The sequence below is a fragment of the Falco punctatus genome (genome assembly GCF_963210335.1).
Source record: "Falco punctatus genome assembly, chromosome: 1".
NCBI lineage: Eukaryota > Metazoa > Chordata > Aves > Falconiformes > Falconidae > Falco > Falco punctatus.
The window spans coordinates 58,406,597-58,431,311 of NC_137580.1; the positions used below are offsets into that span (position 1 = coordinate 58,406,597).

Sequence of the window (24,715 nt, forward strand, 5' to 3'; positions counted from 1 at the left end):
ATTTTGTCTCTACTCTAAAGTCCGAACATGAAACAAAATTCATACTAAACAACTTAAAAGTATTTTTTTAAGTGTTCTGAGCAATGCTGAAGTAGAAAATAAACAACATGCCATCATAAATCACTAAAGAGCCCCACAACAAGTATGCACTTAGAAGCAAAATTAGGCAATTTTAAGTCAAACTTTTGACCGCTTCGCTTTGCAGTTTTGATGTAGCTCTTTCAACTCATTTTTTATGCAACTTAGCGTATATTGATAATCAAGGAGCAATTTCCCCAGTGTTATTCAGATGAAGTTCAATTGACTTTTCTGTTTCTAAGTTGTGACCAAAATCATGCTAAAGCAAGCTGAAATAACAAAACTGCTTGCAAGTTAACCCCCTGAATGAGCATGCCATGTGTATCTGATTACAAGTTAGCATATACACCTCATGATAAACCCCAGCCCTTAACCTGTACCTTTTCTGCTGCAGATGTAACGAATCCCTTCCTCCTTTCTGAAAAAGAATTGATGCTTAGGACCAAGGTATTTTCACATCATCAGTGAGACACTTTGCCAGTAGGCATCAGTGTACGACATCAGAAACGGAGCACAGGAGAAAAAGAAAAACCACCCCTACCACCAGTCATTTAAAACCTCAGCCCATCCCTGAAGCAGCTGCAGAAATGCTGTCAGTTACCTCAGAAATGAGAAGCAGCTGGGTTCTGCTCTCGATTCATCTTTACAAAGCAAACAAGGAGAGGGAGGGTCTCAGGGTCTTATATGATGAAGTGGGGTTAGGGTTGGTGGGAGAGCAAGTGATGCTGGAGGAAAGTGTAGAGTTAAAAGGCTGTCAGTGTGACAGTTGGACAATCTGTCCAAAAGGTCCTGTGGTTAGTTACTGAAGAGTTGGGGGACAGTATCCTCAGGTTTAAAAAAAAAAAAAAAAAAAAAAGTGTGATCACAGCAGAAGATACTGAATTTGGACATGTGGGCTAGGCACAGTTTCTTTGGGAAACACCAGCAACAGCCTGGTGATAGTCATGACTACAAAAAAGCAGTCTGGAGGTAGATCTGTATATTTTGTTTATTCCATCTGCTTCTTCCAGGACACCCTACAGATGGGGGGATAAGAAAAGATCAGAAGAATTTTTTCTACCTGCCCTTTATCTTCCTAGCACACAGTCATATATCTGTAGTTGCCATGTGTATGGCTAATAATGGAGCTTAGAAGAAAGGGAATGGGTTGAGATGAAAAGAATTGCTTAGCAAAGTATTATGAATGTTTATCATCATCTTTTTCTGTCTCTTGGCTATGTGCAGGGAGTGATCTTGCCTGTATAATGATCTCTTTGCAAGTTTGTCACTGGAAATATCATTTGTACAAAAAGCATTTATATATTTGTATGTACACTTCTGTAAGACAGCTGGCCAGGTAACTGTAAAACCACTGTGATTTCACAGCATTACAATCCATTCAGGACCATATGATACCACAGTCATATATGTATATGCAGATAATAGTGTGATTCCCCTTTGAAAAGTGAAACGCTTTTTTCCTTTTATTTTAAATAAGACTATTCTGCATGATCCTTATTCTTTGCTAGTGTTAAGTACGCATTCAGCATCTTTATTGTGGCTATGCTTTCATAAGGAGAATTGATCTTATGGAATCATTTAAGAAAGCAGATAACATGAAGGTGCTCTGTTAAGGGAGAAGACAAGTCGTTTCCTGTTTCACACTAAATGAACGGGGAAAAACAATATCATGGCCAAGAGGCAGAAGGAATCAAATCTCAGTTTGTATGCATGATGCACGAGTCATTCTTTGGGTGATGAATGAAGCAGCACACTTCCCGATATCTCTTTCCTCCATGGACTTGGTTTTGCATCATTTGTAGAGTCAAAACGATTAAAAAGTACTTCACCTTCATGCTCCCTGTAGGAATTCAGATGCTCAAGTAACTCTATTCTTTCTGGAACACATTAGTTTCACAACAGGTAAGCAGGAAGGGAAGACACCGAGTAATCCAGGAAGCAACGCAACACTTCTGATTGCTGGATGGGATACATGGCCTTGAAATATGTACTTCATGATTTGAAATAAAAATGAAACATGATTTGAAATAAAAATACTCTACCTCTCTGTTTAAAGCTATCTTATAAAATTTTGTAGATGTACACTTGCAAGAATTAAAGGAGACATCTCCAAAAAAAGTTTCAAACAGCTCACGGTAATTATATAGTACTTACTAGGAAGAGAAAGCTAAAGATCCTACCAACTGTTACAGGTAACTTTCATCTCCATAGAGTATTCCTCATTTCCACTAGGCAAGGAAAAAATATCCATCTGCTAATATATCCTATAGATTCATGTCATAATTGATGTTCTTTAAGTATAATCAGCTGTACAGCACATTTTACGGAGAAACAGAGAAGTACATGGAAATCTGACTAAGTGTCTTCATTTAAAACAGCACTTGTTAAACCCAGGTCATTCCGTACTTTATGGAAAAAGATGAACTTAGGAGATCTATTTTCCACTCTTTGGCTTGATACAGCTGTTAGCACTGTTGCTAAAAGCCAGTATTCATCTTTGAAGATAAGCTGCCCACATGTCTCTCTGGGGTTAGCCAGATGGTCGTAGTGCACTACTGATGCACAACTGCAGTGTTAGTACAGGCTGAGTGGAACTAATGAGTGGAAGCGTGGGTGGGATGCTCAATGGCTTAAACATTTGTTTCTTTTTTCTGCTTTGGATGATACTGGTGGTCCATGCAGACTAGAAAACTTTAACTTCAATTAAGGTTATAGGTGGAGGATTCACATTTTCTTCTTCTAGTGTGTGGATACTAATGACAGCTTGCCTCAAGGTACATCACCGTCAGATATGCCATACTCATAACTACCTAAATGACAACTAAATGTGTATTTTGTACTTCACACAAAGTAAAAGCAGGGTAAGATTTCTCATATAGTTACTATTAATATGTTTATAAAGTTACTTTAGAAGGTACTTTCCCAGACAGCATTGTAAACATCACTTAACGAAGATATGCTGAATATTGATGACAAATAGCCCTGCATTTAAAACTTAAAAGCTGTATCTTATTGGTTAGCTTGGCAATGCAGTTGACAAGAACCCTGCGCTGCCTGAAGCATTACAAATTCAAATCTGGGTTTTCCTGCAATTGGTACTTCACCACTATTTTTTCTAAACCCTGTTATTATGTTTAATGAAGCTATCAACAGCCTGAGAGACAGTGATAGAGAAGGAAGGGTATGCAGGAGCATAGAACCCCAGCAGTGAAATAAGTGAACAAGAGCCCAAACAATCCTGTTGTTTTCTGTTGAAGGCAGGCTAAAACTGACTCTTCCAAAGAAAACAAACACCCAACCTTTCTGTTCCTTCAGTAGTCTGCCTTGTCCATACAAAATCTGTTCACATTACACAAAGCCTCATGAAGAGAAAGACAGGCTTCTTTACCCCCAGTAAAGGTCCATTAATTCTATGAAAAATGTTGTCTCCTTCTGGGTGTTTTTTAGACCTATATAAATCACGATGTTAACCATTTCACAACGTTAGTCATCTTTTCACCTTAGCACTTCAAAATGACATCCCACAAAATATCAATTTAAATATAGGAATACTTAGGAGGTACTTTGTGATCATTTATATTTAATTTATTATAACAAAAAATAAACTATAACTAAAATCATATGCCCTTCACTTTTCTAGGTATTTTGTACTTTTCCACTATTTCTCTTTTAAACTTTTTCAACGCTAAGAAAAAATAAGGAGACTTGGACTGATTTCGTAGGAAAAAGAACCTTGTGCAGTCACAGTAGTTCTACCTTGGCTTATAGCCTGAACCACAAGGGTTACATTCTTCATTGCCACTCATAACTTTCAGCTTATGTTTTCCAGAGTTAAATTCCTGAGTTAGACACCATAGTTCCTGCAGAAAACAATGTAACACATTGTAAAGGGAGAGTTAGGAGTACCTGAATGGGACTTGCAACCACCTGCACACTGACTGGAGAGAAGCTGAAGACAACACCCTGGGAACACCAGAGAACTGCAATTCAGCCCTCTCAGAGATGCAGGGTCTTCCTTGCAGCTTGAATTCATCTCCTCTCTCTGAGGCTGAGATTCACAGCCTGGAAATCCTCCTCTAGACACTGGCACCTGGGCAACATTTCTCATTTCAAGTTTGGCAGAAGAAAAGTAGTGGTATGCGGTTCTTTCCTCCCCCAAAGGACACAGATGCAGTCTTATGGCTTAAGCTGACTGCTGAAATGTAATTTTCCACTTTGATCCCACTCTTTCAGCATGCATGCCTGCCTTCTGTGTATAAAACTTGGCTTGCCAGAGCTAAGACTGTGTCCTAGCACTCCTTTTGCCTTGCCAGAGTGAACCTATTTGCCTCAGTTAGTTTTTATTTCCTGTGGCCCCAAAAAGGAACCCCTTAAGTCTGTGTTGTCACCTTCGACCACTGTAGTAACAGCAGCATTCATTATCTGTTCTGTTAATTAGTAAACCACTAGTAATGGTAGTCTTTTGTCTATTGCCAAATTCTTTTATTCAACACGAAGAATATGGCAAAAGCCTGTCTTACATTTACATAAGCAGCAACTCCATTTTACTGTTTGTTTTTTCCTCTACAGACAAAATACCTTCCAAACTGTTCCTATTGTTGATAGAAGGAGGAAAGTAACTCTTTCAACCTTCAAAACCCAGTATTTTTCTAAAGTTTTCAGTCTCAAGTGAATAGCACTGAAATGCTTGGTATATAACAAAGTGATCACAAGTACAAAACCTAGCAGCTTTGAAAAAAATCAAAGCTGTCCATATGAAACAGTCTTGTCTTCATTTGAATAATGAAAACCAACCCCAAGTCATTGCAGTGAAGCACTCATTTTTCAATTTCTCGGTAGGATGCCAATATGGGAGAGCAGAGAAATCAAGGTGTCACCGTAAAATGGGAAACCATCTGCTCCCACCTCCTACTGGTACAAGGCTTCCTTATGACCATGTGCTCATGCAGGTGATGGCCTCAGAAGATATAGACCTTGCAGTCAGTAAAGCAGCACAGCCTGAAAATCTGAGATACAGCAATAGGATTTGACATTGTTTCTTACGATTTCTGTTGAAGTTTCTGATTTTTAGAAGAAATCTTCAACAAATTCATCTTTCTGGGATCATACTGATGTCAGAGGTGTTACAGCATGAATTATTTCAGTCCTGAGAAGCTAAGTAGCATTGGACCTTAGTTATTCTAAGTACTAGCAGCATTTATTAGTTTCCCGACATGCAGCTAGGTTAGAGTCTTTCTCATAAAATACCTGTAACCAGCTATCAGGCCTGTCTGTAGTCTGTTAAACCAAGCAAAATTAGATGCCCATAAAACCCCATAGACGTTATGTGGTGTTTCCAAGCCTTGTTATTTGTGATAATCAGTAGCTGGGAAAGTTAAGTCCCTCCGCATAAATGCAGAAGGCATCTTTCTTGGCAATTATTCATCAGACCGGACTCTGGAGTCAGCAGAGGCTCGAATGCGAATGATGAACTGCACAGCAGCCCACTTGTGTGCCTGTAGTCTGGAGAAGGGCAGGCACAGCCCTGACTTTTAAACAAGGACACATAAACAGAGCCAAGATGCTGAAAGCCATCATTATAAAGCCCGAGACAAAATGAAACAACAACAACAAACAGTTGGGTAACCTTTTTGAAGTGGATGTGCTCCTCTTTCACTGTTTTCTGAATCTCCTTAAATTTTGATTGGCTTTAGATTTGAAAGCAATTGGCAGATGGTCAAAATTTAAAATTGATGAAGTACAATTGGTCTGTTCATGGGATGTCTGGAAAAGAAAATAATGATCTTTCAGACAAAAATGTTCTGAGGAAGCTAAGCCACCATGTCAACAGATAAGAAAGCAAACAGCGGTACTGAAATGGCTGGAGCAAATAGTATTTAAAAGAAGGTTTTGTCCTACAGTAGCTGTGGTAAATTCAGAGGGCTCTATACTTGGTGATCTTTAGGATATTCTTTTATGCTTCCAGGACATGCTGGCAGTATAGCAAGGGCCAGGGGTCATACCTAACTTGTGTTAATTGCATTAGTCCAGAAGGGAGATCTGAAAAACAGCAGTTCATAGTAAGGAATGACATGCCCTGTTTTGATCCAAAAATTTTAAAATGTCAGCCCTACATAGCGCAGTCTAAAAAGATACCCCCAAACAAAACAAAACAACAAAAAAAGCAAACACTGTTGGGGTAGCTTTGACCTGTGGACAAATTCAAGAAGGCATACAAAATATATGTAAGCCAGCCTCTCCTTGGCAAGATGTGGAGCAGTGCTGTATCATGTCTATCACTCTCCTCCCTGCATGAAAAGCAATGAACTTAATGGAACAGCTGCTGGGTCTTGGCTTAGCAAAGTACCTGGGTTCCTAATCCACCCCTGGGTCCCAACGGCAGCCTGTGAGACATTAAGAGACTCAGGAGGCTCGTGACTTCTACAGTTCTGAGGTCTGGATTTGTATATCAAATTTGATCTGCTTTTGCATCTGTATGTCTGAGTGACACGTCATTGTCGACTCAAGATCAGAGAAAAGTGTGAGAGACAGAAAAACTAAAGGTTTGTAATGATGTCACTCAAACTGTGACCTACCTGAGGATTTGGAAACCTCCTGTCTTCAGCAATGAAGCTGACAAGATTTGGTGATCAGTGGGACCAGCCTGAAAGAGGGTAGATTTACATTGGATATAAGAAAGAAATCCTTTCTGATGAAAGTGGTGAGACACTGGAACAGGTTGCCCAGGAAAGTCGTGGATGCCCCATCATTGGAATTGTTCAAAGTCTGGTTGGACGGGGCTTTAAGCAACCTGGTCTAGTGACAGATGTCCCTGCCCATGGCAGAAGGGTTGAACTAGAAGTGCTCTGAAGGTCCCTTCCAACCCAAACCATTTTGTGACTGTGATTCTTTTCGCATTGTGATTCTTTTCACATTGGAGAATTAGCTTAGAGACTTATGGAGAAGGGTTTGGGACATATGGTTACATCTCTTTGGCAAATCTACACCTCTTTATTGGCATCTGTCAGATAATAAATGAGTAATTCCTGGAGTAAAAATGGCAATAATTGCTTCCTTCCCCTTGCCTGCCAGGAAGTGCTGTTACAAGTAGAGGACTTAGATTTATAAGCCTACCCCAGAGGAATCAATGTTCCTTTTGATCAGCCAAGCAAGAGCTTGCAGTGGCACCAGCCGGTGTGCTGAGGCAAAGGTTGGCCTTTTTCTAAGCAGGAAAGTAAGAGCAGGGAGAGGATTAAGTAAAGGATCTATTCTTACGGGTTTACCAGTTGTCTGCTGGAGTCATTAGAACAGGTTGGGGCAGTAAAGGGAGGGCAGCAGGCAGTGTGTGTACATGTGTGTGGAGCTGGGGAGGGGATGGAAAATCTGTAACTAATAGGCATCTTTTCATCTTTCTCTGTTTTCTTTCCAATGGTGCCCAGATAGGGGACAAATCTTCCCATAAACAGTAATCCTTTAGAAAGTGCTCAAGTACAGCTATTACTTAACTTCCTGATTAATAGCAGTCACCACCTGCTACTTCTGCTCCTCATTGTCCAGCATAATGGAAGTGTTCATTTCCCTGGCTGTGAAAAGGTAATGGGAGGGGAGTCCCTCTTCTCTGTTTTGGCAAAAAGAGCAACAGTCCCTCCTTTTCTCCTGTAACAAATCCCAGACCATATTTATCCAAGAAAATAAAATTCAATTTCTGCTGACAAATTATCTGGATAAGGCAGATTATGAATACTAGAAAAAAAAGGAAAAAGAAAAAAAAAAGAAAACACAAAGCAATCATTCTGATCTCTTTGAACTAAATTAAGGGTTCCCGCTGCAGGGCTTTTTTATTACCTAACCATGGCTTTGAGAACCCAGAAAGCACTAAGCAAAGGCAATATATTCAATATTTTTGACACCTCAAACATGCAAAGCCTTTGCAAAGACTTCTGTCTCCTTCAAACCTTACCAGCTGAAGCTGCCAAGAAAGCTGCATGTGTTGTCTTGAAAGACAGCTGTTAAAATAGTCTCCTTTGATCAGAATTCTTCCATGTTTATAGCTAAAGCAAGATAAAGTATTATAGGATTTTTTTAGCATGGACTGAAAATCATAAAAAGAATGAAACTTCCAAAATCTGAAAAGTGCGTTTGTCATGAGCGGGCATAACTTTTGAAATGTCAGTTAAAAGGAGGCAAGCCATGAATAGACTATGAGGATTTACAGACTTTCTATTTCCCTAAAGTCCTCTTTTGTTTTACACTGGGAGTGGTGGTGTCTCTTCCTAGGGAAGCACTGGCAGGCAGTAGATTAGTCCTTATTTAGATGGTAAGTTCCAGCCTATTTGAATTGTATTAAGCATTCTCCTTACTTCTGTGGGATTTGTCATAAATCTTGAGTAAATATACTTAGCACAATCTCAAAGACTGAAGTTTTGATTTCTCAGAGAGCTCAAATCTTTAAGCCTTAAAACTTCTCTTGTTTAAGAGAGATAAAGCAAAAGAATCTACTTGTCAAAACAAACACAGGGGAAAAAACCCTCAGTCCAACCCTAGACATTATCTCAATGGGAAGTGGCACTCATTTGGGGCTTTTCGGTACATTCTTTGCCCAGGAGTGAAATGTATTATAGGAATTAGTACTGCCCTTTAAAATGGTAGCATCACTAAGAAGCAAATCACTAAGAAGAATCCTACTCTCTTTCCCTCTGTTTTCCTATCCATTCTCCTTCTAAACAGTATTCAAAGGTTTCTTCAAAGGTCTTCATCCTACCTTTGTTGCCATGGTCTCTCACAGAGTTGAAACAACATTTTCAAAACTAATGCCTGCTCTAAATGCATTGTTGTTGGGATGCTGAGTCAGTTCTCTGCTGACTAGGGTGAAAGAAAAAGAATCTTTGAAAATTTTAACATTCAGCTAACCTGAATGGGGAAAAGCAAGACATCTATATGCTGCTAGACAGTAGCGAAACTTTTCAGGGGTGAGATGCCTTGTATTTTGGGAAGAAAACCAAATTGTCTTGAGGGTTTTGTGTCAGCTATGCCAGTTTTACTCTTTCTTTTTATTCATACCAGACCTGAGAAAGACAATCGCTTCTCAGAAGGAGAGAAAAAAACAACAAAAAGCCCCACAGAAGAATCCTGTTGATTAACACACACCTCCCCCCCAACTAAATCCTTGCTGTGGGGGTGACAGGGGACGCTTGGTATGCATTAGCAGTGACAGGCAGACCTAGCTTTGGTGCGGTTGAAATGAGTAGGGGGAAACGATGAAGAAGCACCATTATTTCTGAGGGAACTAACAAGATATTTTGCTTGTATTCAGCTTTTCTGTTTGCCTCTTTTGTTTAACTACTTGCATGTTCTTTCAAACAAGGTCCATCTCTAGCACACGTATTTGTACAGCACGTAGGGAAACAAGCTTACTATCCTAATTTGAACTTTTAAGCTTCACTATATAAATACAAACACCTATTTGCTATGTAAACTAGTGCACCACACACTTCATAGATGCATTTCAAGAAAAGGCTAGATCTTTGTCACAGACTTGGTTACATGAACTTTAAATCGGTTTTAGCTGCCTGGCTTCAATTTTTTACAGATCCTTTGAACATCTGTCCTTAGCCCGTGGTCTGGCATGGCATGCTAAATTCTGTATATTTGTTCATTATTCCTACGGGAGGAATTTGCGTGAAAATTCTGTTGGTCTAATTATATGCCTCAGCTAAAGAAACTCTATTCATCTGTCTACAGCAAATTTCACCTTTATGAAACAGATGATGACTTTGCCAGAGACCTTCTGGACATTGTAGCAACTGAAGGTTTTACAGCTATGTTTGTAATACGGGTCATAAACTGAATTGAAGGGGGGGAAAAAAACTTAGATCATTACAGTGCTTTTAAAAACAACCCTTCATCTTTAGGGAAAAAAATTGGTTTAAGGGGAAGGATGTTTGTAGCAGCTTATTAAGGGTAAAACGCAGTCTCCCCTGCTACTCCTATCTCCCCATGTGAGGAAATTCAGGTTGTGAATGAGGAAAAGCTCACCAAGGATCTGAGAACACAGCAGAAGAGCATGTTGTGGGTCTCGATCTCTGAGATAGTTGGGGGACTGAATATTGGAAGCATTTCAGGGTGACAGGATGCAGAAAGAATAAAATGGGGCAAGAGTTCTTCCTGTAACTTAAAAACCGCATGAGTGTGAAAGTGCATTCATTAAATGGGAATGGTAAGGAGCTTCCCAATTGTTCATTCTATAGGATGAAGATGGATATGCTGAAACAGAGCTGATGGTCATCGGGTTTGCTGTTTCCAAAGCTGTCCATAATTTAGAAGGTTTAAAGATATTCCTGAAGAGGTTGTACACACTGTACATTGTGTGTATACTCCTTCTGCTCCTTTCCCCCCCCCCCGCCTTTCTCTGTGACTACCTCATTTCTTCCCCCCCCCCCCCCCCCCCAGTTTCAATTCACATAGCTCTCCCCTTTTCACCTCTAAATCCTTTCCCTCCTGGTCTTCAGAATTACCCCTTATTTTTTCTTTCTGTGCTGTCTGTCTTCCTTCGCTCATAATTCACTAATTTTCACTACACTTCACTACATACTTCTCCATGTTCTCCTGAATTCCACTCTCCCAAAGCTTTCTTGTTCTCCTTTCCTAGTCTGTTCTTGGCTTTACTAGCCTTTTTAAACAGTTTGTACACTGTTGTTGGGGCTTCCATAGCCTTTTTAAGGTTTCCTTTCTTTATCTCCATTCTCTGATCAGCTGCATCAACCCGTCAGTCCCATAGCCTACCATAATCTACCATGCACCCTTCTTCCTAATCAATCTACTTCATCATCTGAAATTCATTCCTTCAATTAATTTCTTTTTTGGATACTAGTGCTATACATGTGCATTGATCTCTTCACTTTCTACTGCTTGGATCCTTCCACGTTCATCTACTTTCTAGTTAAATTGCCTCTTCTAAGAAGTAAATTCTCTGAACTTCTCAGTATGTATTTCATTAGCCTCATCTTCTTCCTAAATGGGCTGCCCTTTTTTCTGACCACTTGACTAAACCCTCCGTCCTTTCTGTACCCAACACAGTGGCATCAGAGATCCCAATGACAAGAATGAAATCGAGAACACTCTCCACTTGCCAGCCTGCGCTTCCCCTGCCATGTTCCTTCCTCATCACTTGTGGACTTTCTATGGAAATTGTATTTTCCCTAGGGAGCCATCAGCGGGATTCACAGAGCTGCGGGCAGAGGAGAGCAGTGCCTCTCACACTGCCGGCCGGATGCACTGCAACCGCAGGCTTTCACTTCTGACGGGTCGCACCAGAAGTGGGAAGAGTTCTCATCCTCATCCCCATCCTTACAACACGGCTGGCTCTGTCCTCTTCCCCTCCTCAGGCAGATTCACTGACTCCCACCGCACTATGTCCGGCAGAAAGCAAAGCAGAATTTGGCCCCGAATCACAGACCTCACTGATGTGTTGTTATGTGAGTCAATGCATGATGTGTCATAATGTGAGTTAGCACAAGTGTCTGTCTCTGCTGGGGAAGGGCTAAGAGCTAGAATAGCAAGGGTATTTCAGGTCAGGCCTGAGGCGAATTAGCAGACAAGTTGTGAAGCTTACACAACATGTGGCCACATTATGTGTGGCTCCAGTCAGCGCTAATAGCCTGTCATTGAGCTCCACGTTTAAACAATTTGAGCAAACAGCAAACACAGAAGATGGGAGGAGGGAAAAAGGCCTTCGAGGAATAAGAAAGATCAAGCTACTTAGTACATTTGGCAAGCAAATATTGCAGCGGTGAGGAGAGCAGAGTACCTACTAGGTAGGCAGAGGCATGACCCAGTTCCTACCGTGCAAAAGTAACATAATACAAAAAAAACATAAGTTGTCCAATTTTAAAATTCACTCAGCCAGCAATTTTTAGAGCTATGTAGGAAACCAACTGTTGGTTTAGGCTGTGTCTGATCATGCAAATTACCTGAGAGAAAAAAAATAAATATGGTTTTGGTTTAGTGGCAAGGAAACCAAAAAATGGGGGGAACAGGATGAAAAGGAAAAACAAGTTTTAGTAACAACAAAGAGTAAAATTCAACCACATCCATATAAATAACACTGATACCAGTGTCGGGAAGTAAATATAAAAACATTTTAAAATAGAAGAACTTAGAAACCATACTGCATTGTTTAGTATAAAAATAATAGCCTTTCGAGCCAGTACTATTAGAGAACGTATTTAATCCAGTGCTGAATTGGCTATGAAACCATCCACTCCACCATGGGAATGCTTAGCTCAGTATCTGGTAGGTTGCCAGCCATTTAAAATGTTTTTGTGTTGGTTTAATGATTGTTCCCATGAGCACTGATGGTAAGGGTTGACATTAATTAAAATACTAAGTCATCAGAGCTTGCATTGTGAGGAGAGAGAGAATGGGCTGGATCCAATTGTCTTCAAGGTTTCTTTGGCCTTCCACATTTTTCTCTTAGATGCATCATACATGCCAAGTATCCTCTTAGCTGAGGTATAATAATGTAAACAGACTGTTTCCACAAATATAAAGTAATCTTTTTAGGTTTTCCACACACTTTCATTTAACTGATTAGAGGACACTCATTAAAATCAGCTAATCATGTAATGTGGCTGTGTTCTGAATGCTAAACAAAATGCCTAAATGAAAGAGGATTTTAAAACACTGTCTGTCTCTCTTAATTTATTTCTACTGTATATTCAATGGCACACAATACGGTAGGAATTCTGTGCCTTATCCTCATTAACCTGAAAAACTCATCTCATATAAAAACAGGCACTTTCCACGGACTGTGTTGGAAAAGGTATGAAAAAGCATATTAAAGATAATGCATTTGGGCACGTGCTTTTGAAACACAATGAAGGATTTCACTTAGAACTGTGAAATTAATGCAGAATAGCACAAAGTCCTGAGTAAAACCTACTGCTGAAATGATTTTGCATAATTTAGATAGAATAGCTATCCTTACACATTTCTCTCTCCTTATGAAATACCGCTCAAGATCCAGATATTCAAAGGCACACAAACAGAAGTCATTCATTTAATACCTGGAGTCTTCAGAAGGTCACGCAGAAGAACAGGTAGAAAGGCTGAGCTTTTTTCCTCCTCCCATCTACTCAGCAAGCCTGAGTTCCTATCCTACTGGCAGGAGCTTAACACTGCAGAGAGTGAGAGTGCCAGAAGGAAAGTTTATGCTACATATAACGTGATTAACAGCCTGAGAGTGAAGACCTCCTGGCTTGAACATCGTGGAGCAATGTGAAGAAGGAAGCCGAGCCTACATAAATGCCATGGGACCTTTTCGCAGTAAGCAGTATACAACATCAAGCAGACTGCTGGTCCTGATGCAAAAGGCAGAGCAACCCTTTCCATCTCAAAACACATTTGCTCCTTTGGATCAGAAGTCAAGCGACACTGTGACTTTGGTTCACCTCCCCATGTCAGGGGAAAACCAAAACTTAAACCAGGTGCCAAAACCAGTTATTGTCCCAGCTGGTTGGTTAGCACAGGGCTCACAGCACTTCCCCGGGACACCCGAGGGCTAGGCAACAGAAGTCCTCACCTCTGAATATCTGCAGTGCAACCACCAAGGTGCTTTGCAAGCACAGACGTTGCTCAGCAAAGGCTCCTGTGCCTTGTTCATGGACACAGACCCAGGCCTTCACCATGCCATCCTGACACCAACCAGCGGGCAGAGGTTTAGATCACCGCAGCCAGAAGGTTTCTGTGATGGCAGATCGCAGAAGATGGGAACAGTCTTTGGCTTTCTGGTGTGAATGTTCTTCGAATAATCTTTTCGTGCCAGGTCTTTGAGTCCTTCAGGAGCTCGCCCGTGTAACGCGGAAGAGCGAGAGCAGCCAGGGGAGGTCCCCGTCCACCAACCACGAGGGCGGGAGGCCCAGTGTCCTCCTGGGGCTTGTCCTCAGCGGAGTCATCTATGAGCACAAAGTTCAAAGGCTTCGGGTATTCTCAAATTGTGTTTTGTTAATTTAAAGTGTTGTTTTTTCTTTTTAGTTTGGTGAGCTGGTTTGGTTCTGGGGCCGGGGGGCTGCCTGTTCCTAAAGCGCGGGCAGAGGTGGAAGGCTGAGGCAGTGCCTGGCCAGCCCCGCCGCCCCGGCAGGGGCAGTGTCCCGGGGCGGGCTCCGGCCACAGTCCGGCCCCGGCGGCACAGGAACACAGCAGGTCCCGCTGCGCTCCCGTGCCCCATCGCAGAGCCCGGGCGGCGGGGCCGGTGCGAGGGCCCCCACCCGGAGGGTGCGAGGGCGGCGGGCGCTGGGCCCCGAGGCGGCCCGCCGAGGCCGCGCCCACGCTCCGCCGCCCCAGAGCCTTCCCGCCTCCCGCCGAGGGGGCGGCTGCCCGCGGAGCGGGGGCCCGGCTGCGGGCGCGGCAGCCCCGAGGGGCGGCGGGCGAGCGGGCGGGCGAGGGCCCCGGGACGGCGGGCGGGGGGCGCGCTTTGTGGCGGCCGGTCGGAAGCGGCGGCGTAATCCGCGGAGCCGGGCCGCGGCGGGTGGGTGGTCCGGCGGCCGGAGGCGCGGGCTGTCCCCGCTGCCCCTGCACCGGCCCGGGCCCGCTCCCGCAGCTGGGCCGGAGGCGGCCCGCAGACCGCTCTCGGCACATTTCTTCATTTCTCACTTGAGTGCCCTTCTTTAGTTCCCTTTCAACTGCCCACTTTATATCGGCTTCATTACACCACCGCTCCATTTGTAATGTAAATTGGGAAACTCAGGGAAGTTTTTCTTTTGGCCTTGTCTACGGAAGAATACCGAGAGGTATTCAAAACGTATTAACACAAATCAATGGCACCAATAAAAGCAAAATCTCCTTAGCAACATAATCTTGATTGCAAAAGGAGAACTGAGAGCATTTAGCAGAACAGTGGCCCACATGGAATACGCATTTGTCTAGAAGAATGCGGCACAAAGCCGAAAAGAAAGATGCTGAAAAAATCCAAAATTAACTCACACTGAACAGTTACTCTTTTTTTCAGAAGTACACAATTGGCTACATTAAATCTATCGTCCGCTTTTCTGCTCAGTAACATTGTATCATACCGCTTTGCAAGCCCGAATTACAACACCCGGGACGCCCCGCACCGCCGGGCAGCGCCGCCCGCCCCGCCCGCGCTTTTTGCACGGCCCCGCTGGAACACACACGCACGCACGTTACAGGGCATAGACAGCGCGCGTTATGAAGAGGCTGTTCAGATCGCCGTGCTAGGGTAACCGAAGAGCTGTAAAATGTTCCACGCAAAGGAAAGCGGCTGGGTTGAGAGAACCGAGACCGGCCCCGGAGCACACGGGTGCGCGGGGTTCGTTTTTGTTCGCAAGGTTCGGGTTAACCGGCCCTTCGGACCCGAGCATCTTAGAGATGCGGGAATTACACAGATGGCGGCGATTCCTTTCTGAATAAATGGGGTGTGCCTTAACTAGATGGAAAGTATATCTTGTATATCTCAGAACCCTGCTGTATTTTTTACAAAAAACATATACACAGCTTCAACATTACTATCCAACCATAATGGTGATACGAATAATAAATTCTACCACCAGTAGGGCTTGAAAAGCTTAAAGAACTCTAAATGTGGACTTAATGAAAAGCCAGTCTGAAACACTTAAGGCAGGCAATGCCTCTAAACTTGGTTAACTCCAGTCCCAGAGTCACCTGAATTACTCCAAATCGTTTTAAATCCCCCCCCCCCCAATTTAGACCGAAAGTATCAACTGAAAATTAGGAGACACCATTGTATCATAACACAGAAGTTTCTGGGGTTTTTCTTTTTCTTCCCCTCCCTACCACCCCCACCCCCTAACATATTGGATAGACAAAAACCAGTAAGGCTTAGTGGATTGGTTAACAAGTCTTTTATTTGTTTATAATACATACAACTTAAGAAATGCTTTAAAAAAAATTTTGGAGTCCATTCCAATTCTGGGTCAGGTCAGGAAAAAATGATGTGGATGCATTAAATAATATTCTATAATTCAACAATAGATTAACTTCAGTAATTTAGCAGACATGGTTAAATACTCTTAAATATGCATATATACAATTGTGCAGCCTTAAAAAAAAAAAAAAAAGTCCTTTTCTTCCTACCTTCTCCTCCCAAAGCCGTGCACCGTGTGAACACAGTACCGGCCTCTAAGCTTTCAGTCTCTCACCCAGACTTAAATATTTGAAGAGGAATGTTACAATAGTGGAAATCACAGCAACCCTGTATTTCTAAACTCTTGATGAGAGGAGATGCCCAACAGGCAAAATTACCATCAAGCCTCTCTATAAATAGCAGCTTCCTTAATATCCAGTTCTAAGTTGAATTATTGCTTACGCATTTTCTGCCTGAAATGGATTTTTAACATAGTCCAAACCACTGTTTTTTAAGTTCACCTTCTTGAAAGATAACATCCTTTCAGTGATTTATTTACCGCTACTGGTTCAGACATTTAACAAATTTTTCCTAAGCACACACAATCCTATGCAACTCTCTGCAAATTCGTTTAAAGCAACATGAATTAGACAGAACAAATTTAGCACACAGCATTTAGGCACTGTTTTGTAGTTTACTGTTCTCCTTAAAATTTATGTTTGGAATTAGTTTTGTATTCCGATTGCCACTCAGGTTTGGTTTTTTTACGGAAAGAAGAATCCAAGTTACACTCTTCAAATCAGGAACTACTCTGCATTCCTTGTAATCTCACTAAACCAAACTGCTCATTGACAATAACAAGGAGGTACAGTGCATATCCTAACAAGTTAGAAAGCCTGTTGCAAGCAATCCTAACAAGTTAGAAAGCCTGTTGCAAGCACAGAAGGATCAGAGAGAAACATTTAGAGTGGATGAGTGAGATATTTATATTGGTACAATGAGATCAAGTTTAAACATAGAGCCACTAAAAATTATCAGTTGTGAGGCTATCTGACTTTTTAAAAAAAATTCTAAATGTGATTTAAAAAAATTGATTCCGAAACCTAAAAAAACTGTAACAGAAAAAAAATGAGCTAACTACCAAGTCTAGTTTTCAACATGAGGTAAAATAACTTTCAATGATGAAGTTTTAAGGGGGGGCGGGGAGGGGGGGTGGCAGGGAGAGAAGGGGGAGAACACGCAAACATATTTCAATAAACATTATAAAAATCTACTATCTGCCCTCCAAAAGTGAGCACTTGTCAATGGTTCCCTTCTCCATAAAAGCTGCCACTAACTACAAAAGCCTCTCTTACTTACCTGAACCTAAACTGTCCTAACTGGATCCTATTCCTGGGCCTTAGATACACTGTCACATGCCAGGAGCTGTCTGGACAAGTCAAGAATTTTCTTTGGAAACAATCAGCCATGCATTACAGGCTCCAGCTTAGGAAGAGCCTGTCCTCTACTCATTGGGCAGCTCTCAGCGATTCCGTTTTGGTCTGGATATTTTCAACTAAGAGATGCTGAGTTTAGAAGGAAGCTTACCTCAAAATCAGCACAATAGCAGAATTGTCTATCAGTTCAGGCATAACCAAAATAAATCAATAACACACTCAAATCAAAAAATGTAACAGAAATTAAGACACACTACAAAATTACTGAAATGGATTGCTAACTTTTACTTTTCATTATTCCATACCATTTCGTTCAGTTCAAAGCTATTTATCATCACACTCAAAATTCCAAACCTAATCCCCAAATTCAGTCTTTTGGATGTTGCTTCTTCCAGTTCCTACATTTCATCTTCTGCCTCGCTAAACTTTTCCTAATGGTCCATTGTATTCTGAGGAATCAAGCATTTATGACTCTTTTTTCAAAAAAAATAATTCTTAATGTAATATGAGCTAAACAAAGCAGAGGAATATTTTAAAAGGACATCTTCCATGAGAACAATAAAATGTAGTTTATGAAAGATGTATTACCCAGGTGTCACATGGTAGAGATACATACACCAGCACAACTGCCAACATATGAAGTTTCATGCAAGGAGGTTTTTTTGGTTGTTTTTTTAAGTCTTCAAGATTAGTCTCTAATTCAGTCCATGCTGACTGAAACATCAGTGTGCAAAAAGATGAAGTTCAAAAATTAATAAACTGCAAAATACTGTTACCAACAAAACAACCCAAGTAACTATCTGTAACTAATGAACAACAAATGCATGATTTCAACAGTGAAATTTTTTGCTTCACATACTTCTCCCCTCAAAATTTTTCCACTTCCTTAAGAACGATACTGTTTTCTCATTACACCAGTATCCCCTGATTCACCCAGCCTACAGAGAGAACTTTACAAAGAATAAACACAGGAATTAAAAAGGTAGCACCATTAGAAATAATCACTATCCAAATCAGCAAAAAAATTTCATTTATCCTTATCCAACATACTTTTAACATTCAGCAGCCTAACAATACAGGGTGAAGGGAGCTCTCATAGCTGTATATTGATAACATTCACAATGGTCATGCATAATACAATCAGAAGCTTTGTGGGGTGCCATTTGCAAAGTAAGCCTTCGTGCAGATAGGCATTCAGCTCATTAATTCCATTTTCATATTTCCTATTAGTCCCTGAGAAGTTAATATTTCTACCTACAATATGGCTATTAAAGGCATTATAACGATCATACACTTAGCTGTTTGTGATGGAAATGCAATGTGGCTTTAGGGAGAAGCACAGAAATTACAGCAGATTAGCAGTGATGAATAGAGATTTTATTTCTAAAATGCTTTCTTTTCATAAGCAAGGTTGCTGAAGACCAACATAAATTATTTTAGTCACTGATACAAAACTAGCCAGCACCACTTATCCTTAATAAGTCACTACTATGAATCCAAGACATTTGGGACTCTGTGACCTCTCTAATTCAGCATTTCCTTTACATAAAATCATCTGGATTTTGACCTAATGTAGGGTCATCATGATCCTTCTTTTAATTACTCAACAGCAGTGCTGGGAGAATTTAAAAGCAGGGATTTTCTTTGCTAAACAAGGCTTTTGCTTCTTCAGTTAAAGTGATCTCTTTAAATTGTTCAGAATACAAATGGAGCTTTTTTGGTGGACAATTTGCATTATTGCCAGCTGCTCAAAAACCATAAGCTAGGGCTCCCAAAACAAGGGGACTGATTTAAAATTAAGACTTTGGGGTGGGGAGTGGAGGGAAGTGAATAAAGACAAGTTCTTTTTCTTTGCCTTCTGACTTCTGAGAAGTTACAGATTGCATTTTAAAGCTCTTCCCTACAATCTTCAGGGCTAAATAATGACTTTTAGAAAAAGAATGAAAAACTAGTTTTAAGCAAGCATGTACCTCAGAGACAGAGTATTACATTTAAACACCATTGTCTTGACATATACAAAAAAGTATCATTTAAGAAATTGATACAGAGATTATAATTTACATTTAAGTACTGTAAAAAGTTTTTACAATCTACTCTTTTGAGTATCATGGGAAATTCTGGATTTGCATACATAGTTTATTGAAATGATTCTTACTAAGCTATTACCAAAAAAAGTTACTGACTTCCTATAACCTATCTCCATAAATATTTTAATTTCTGGTGAAGTCTGCCAATCCTAGTATAAACTTCAAATTATAGTTATTTAACACCAGATGAGCTCTACAGAATTATTCATGTAGGGTCAGACAAAAAGCCTTTTTGCCCCAGAACTTATTTCTACCTATCACTAAAAGATTTGCAAGAGTAAGAAAGCAATCTTTATTGGCCAGGTAAAGGCCAGCGTATCTAAAAATAATAAACTTTAACAGGGAGTCATTGGTGCCTTCAGCATTAGTTTTTCAGGCTAAAGTGAGACAGACGTAATTAGCATTTGTTAAATGCTTATTATCAAGTGGGTACCTAACCCTTACTGTTCAAGGAAACTGGAAATAGAAAAGATTATTTCTAGGAATTGTTGAGTTGTGAGAAGCTGAACAAGTTAGTACAATGTAATATTTATTTCAGCAGCGTAGACTGTGTCCTGTAAGCCCTACCATAGCTTCCGGCCTGCTCAAACTGTTGCAACTTCATTCTTTGCAAGTTGGACAAAAAAAGGTAATGTACGTGCTCTCACTAGCACACAAAATAAATAATTTAGTATTTTAGAAACAACATCAAAGGAAAATCCTGATGACTGCTGCAGGCATTAAATAGTTTATGATAAAGTTCCTGCCATGATCAATTTCTATCGTTATAATTAATGAATCTAAAGGGATTGTATGAAAATGTTTTAACATTCTTACTAGGCGAGGGTTCCACCTCATCAGAGGACTAACACTTGAGCAAAACAGAGATAGATAGACAGACAGACAGACACACACACACACAGAGTTTCTCAGGTTTCCTGGTTTCACTTTATATCAGAGACATTGTTTTAATAAAATATCAGAAATGCTTTAAGAAGCAATTAGTCTATCCTCCTTACTAAGGGATTTAACTTTTTATTTGCTCAGAGGTCTACTTCGCACCCCTATACTAGAATTCTCAGAGAGAAAGTCATTGTTAAAATACAGAAAATGCCTGCTAACCAAGTAAATGACTGCAGAGGCACCTAAACATTGACAGGATCTTAACCAGTACTACCACTTATGTGGAAGCTTTACTAACAAGATACTCTTTGTAAACCTGTAAGCCACACTGTTCACTACTCTGGTTTCAGCACACATTGTGCTCAAATTAGCTTTACTGTAGGTAGGTTTGGGTGCTGCTGGCAAGGTAGTTGCGGTGTCATAGAATGTAGTATGGAAAGTTTCAGTAGTAAACTAAGGCAAAGAGCTCACGCTGAATGCGGTGCTGCTATGAATGTATCACAAGCCATATCCATCCTATCCCTCCACGATAGTGAACTACCAATGGAAAACTGCATCCATGACCTATCTAAACAGTCAACTGGAAATTCTGGTAGTAAAATCTAGGCCTTATATGTTTCACTATTCATTTTATTGAAAACTAACACTTGAAGAAATTAATGTATGTTTCTGGTCATCAGTATTTATCACCAGTTATCATTTCTGTTTAATTTCAACCCCTCCCCTACACCTCCAGCCTCCACAACTTCAGCTGCCATCAATATTAGGCTTCTGGCCTCCCTCATACCCCAAAACTGGTCCAAGATTATAATTCATACTCTAGATGAGAGGAGGAATGCTGCAGAGCCAGGTTTGTACTAAAGAAGCAGCTGAAACTGATTTAAAAAAAAATATATAACCAGTTACTGCAAGGAGAAACCATTGTGGGACCCAGAAGACTGAGGCAGCACAAAACCGGTATTTGTCAATTAAAAATCGTATTCCGTCAAGTCAAAGAAACACACTTGTAAGCTTCCATGAAAAGCATAGCTGAACTATTTTCAGAGTGAACAGAGAAATCCACAGACAAAAGCTGAGCAAAGGATGAATTTTGGGAACAGATACAGAAGGCTTAGATTTAAGAAAACTTAAAACTTTCTAGACCACTCCCACTATCAACAATTTAGGAATATAATACTCACTAGAGCATATTTTACAGAGAATAAATATTTCAAAGATATAGAAAAATAGTTCACAGCATCAAGGTATCTGTAATACATTACCTTGAAATAAAACTTGTATTTAAAAGATTAAAAAGAGATTATTCTTGTAGTGGTATCAACTTTTCATTCATACAAATATTAAGCAGAGTATATCTGTTTTTTCATATATTCACATTATTGCTTGCTACCACAACTGTACAAGGAACATAACTTACATTAATGTTCCTGTACAGTAATTTCAGATACCTACAGCAAATTTAAAAATATGATTGAGTTGCAATAAAAAAAAAAACCAACCTATCTGTGAAGATATGTACAACTAAGATATAAGTAGAAGACAACAAAATGCAACTGGCCTGACCCAAGCATACACCATATATCCAGTTAAAATTATTATACTTGCACAGAAAATAAGCTTTGTAAACCAAAATGAGCAGAAGCAAGGGTGCAATAATTATCTAACACATTTAAACTTACACTGTTGCCCAGTGTACCCTGCTTTGATTATTTTTAATACACAGCATCTGCATTTGCATCTGGAACTGTACTGTTCAAGATTTCTTTAGTAACTCTTTTCTGTTTATGTGGCTTTAAAACAAAACAAAAAAAAAAACCACAATCCCATCCCTGAAAGGTCCTCTTGGACAGTAAGTTTTAGTAAAACAAATCCTTCTGCACTCCTGTACAGGACCTGGTAAACAGTAGGAATAAAGCTGATACATGGCCTTAGCCTGACTTAAGACAGCTACATTATAAACTGCAATACTAATATATTTTTGTGAACTTTAATTCTGCTAACCAGATGCATGCAATTGCCTCAGCCGTTCTTCTAGTCTGAGTAAAATAATTCTATTTTGCTGCTTTGTTGTGTTTTTTTTTAATCTTTAAATTAGAACTTTTTCAGAACCAGCTGACAGGACTTCTTCATGAAAAGCACAGAGATTTCTACTAATGCAATGACATTTGGGTTCCAAAATTAACTTCATCTCCTTTTGTTGGAAGAGGCTAGCTGATATCCCAAAAAGAAATAGAAATATTTACAATTGACTAGTTACTGACAAAAGTTTAGGAAGATCTTAGAAGGTACTTCAGCATGTAAATGAATGATTAAAAGGACTTATACAATGTACAGTCAATCAGTTGTGTCTTTTGGGATAAAAAAATACCTGCTCACTTGTATACCATTTTCAGCTGTGTATTTATAGTAATATATATGTATGTACACACGCACGCGCGCACACATATAAAAGACTTTGAAAATCAAAATACATGAATAAACAGAAGTAGCAAAAGTAACAATAACTTAAGTGGTAGTTAACATTTGTGTGAAATTACTTTGCAGAATTTGACCAAATGCACTTAGAACACGCTCTTATTAAAAAAAAAAAAAAAAAAAAAAAGAATGAAAACACCACAAGATTCTGTAGAACCAATGCTATGTCACCACCAGGAGAGCACCAAGCAAGGCACCATTGGAAAGACAACATACTTGAATAAGTCTCTATAAATAAATCAAATGCTAATCTGGTCGAAAAATCGGTGTCTTTGGTAAAAATTCTATAAGGATGACCTGTATAAAAAGAAAACAAATATATATTAAACGGAAGATGGCAGCAATCCTATTATCTATCACAATTATAATTTACTAGGTGGGCTTTGGGTTTTGTTTCGCTTTGTTTGTTTTTGTTTGGTTGTTGTTGTGGAGTTTTTTGAAGTACATCAAGTTTTAATGACTATCAGAGACCACAGTGCTCTTGTTAGGTAGGAAACCATTAGAAAAGTCATGTTTGATATAATTGTTTTGGGGCAAAAAAACAGAAGTCTTAAAGAACCAAATTCAACTGGAAAAGTTTGCCTACCCATACCTAACACATCTAAACAAACTGAAATAAGCTAATAAGTACTTATTTTTTAGCATAATTAAATTACTTTATTAGGAAAAATTATGAAAGAGATAAATGTATTCATTTAAAAAAAAAAACACAGAAAGCACAATATATGTAAAGTTAATTTTCAATTACACATGCAAGACCCTTTACTTCAAAATTGTTTCCACTTAAGGTAGGTAAGTCAAGTTTATAGTACCAAACTCGTACAGAAAGTGTACTAACCTTTGCAAAGTTCCTGTATCTAACAAATCTGCAAGTAGTTAACAAGAAGCTTAACTAATGCTTTTACATGATTATTCTTAGGGTCCTGATTCAGATTTAAACTATGTGTTTCTGAGCTATGTACACATGGTAGGGTACAGACCAGAATACTGCCCAAGTATTTATCCTACTTTAAATAGAAAGCTTGAAGAAAATGTTCACCTCTGCATTTTCTTTCTTTAGAGAGTCGTAATACAGCAGGATGTTTGTATTCGTAAACAAGTAAGCGCATCTGGTGACATAACTAAGGATTTTATTTACTTGTAAGGGGAACTTGCCTTTCAAAGAGGTCTGAAAAATTTTTGAATGTTTTGATTGTAAAGGAGAACACAACTTTGCGGCTTAGAGAGTGAACCCTTCTATCTCCGATAGCATACTGAACATCAGAAAATAAGTCAGTTTCTGATTTTATTTCTAAGGCAAACGCTTTTGAAATAATGAATATCAAAACCAGGTGTATAAGTTTCTTTTTTGAGACACTCAGAAGTGACTTATTTTCAGCAGCAATGCAAACTGCTCAAAATTCATTGATCATTGACATGAGTCAACGACTGGATGCTTCAGAAGTACCAGGGCTTCTGATATTCAGGCAAAGTTTCAAAAAGGAAGCAAGAAGTAAAGCTGGAACACTGTGTTTACACCAAAGGTGTAAAACTATCTTGTCTTTATTTCACCTATGTAATTATTTACTTAATTTAATGTCTGCAATAGTGGATTTCAAATCTCAAGTTGGCAAAGCACCAAGTTTTGGGTACAAGAGTAATTTAAATCACCTGTTTTTAAAAACCTGAGGATAAGTGTTATTATTTAAAATTAAATCACGAACACAACTTTAAGGGCAGTTTTTAAGAGATAAGCAAATCAGTTCACTGAAAATGATAAAATGGTACAGAGAAGTTTTGTAAAAATTTTCTCATTAAATTTATCCAGAGTTAATATATTAGACATTCCACAAGCAACAAATAAAATCTTTGATCCTTATTCTGTAAAACTATATGCCCATGCTTTTATAAACAGGTCA

General features: G+C 39.7%; 2 protein-coding genes across 2 annotated transcripts in view; both read right to left on the minus strand.

Moving 5' to 3' along the window:
- LNX1 (ligand of numb-protein X 1) overlaps nt 1–10,454 on the minus strand; it is a 239,696-nt gene extending 229,242 nt beyond the window's left edge. The window contains exon 1 of the mRNA XM_080385980.1: nt 3,985–10,454. The gene's annotated coding sequence lies outside the window, so the exon portion shown is untranslated. The remainder of the gene's footprint in view (nt 1–3,984) is intronic.
- A 5,679-nt stretch (nt 10,455–16,133) lies between these two features.
- CHIC2 (cysteine rich hydrophobic domain 2) overlaps nt 16,134–24,715 on the minus strand; it is a 38,892-nt gene continuing 30,310 nt past the window's right edge. Inside the window, exons 6-7 of the mRNA XM_080386151.1 lie at nt 16,866–23,114; nt 16,134–16,833 (exon numbers count right to left, since the gene is read on the minus strand). Coding sequence (XP_080242277.1) covers nt 23,064–23,114 — 51 coding nt within the window. The 3' untranslated portion in view covers nt 16,134–16,833; nt 16,866–23,063. The remainder of the gene's footprint in view (nt 16,834–16,865; nt 23,115–24,715) is intronic.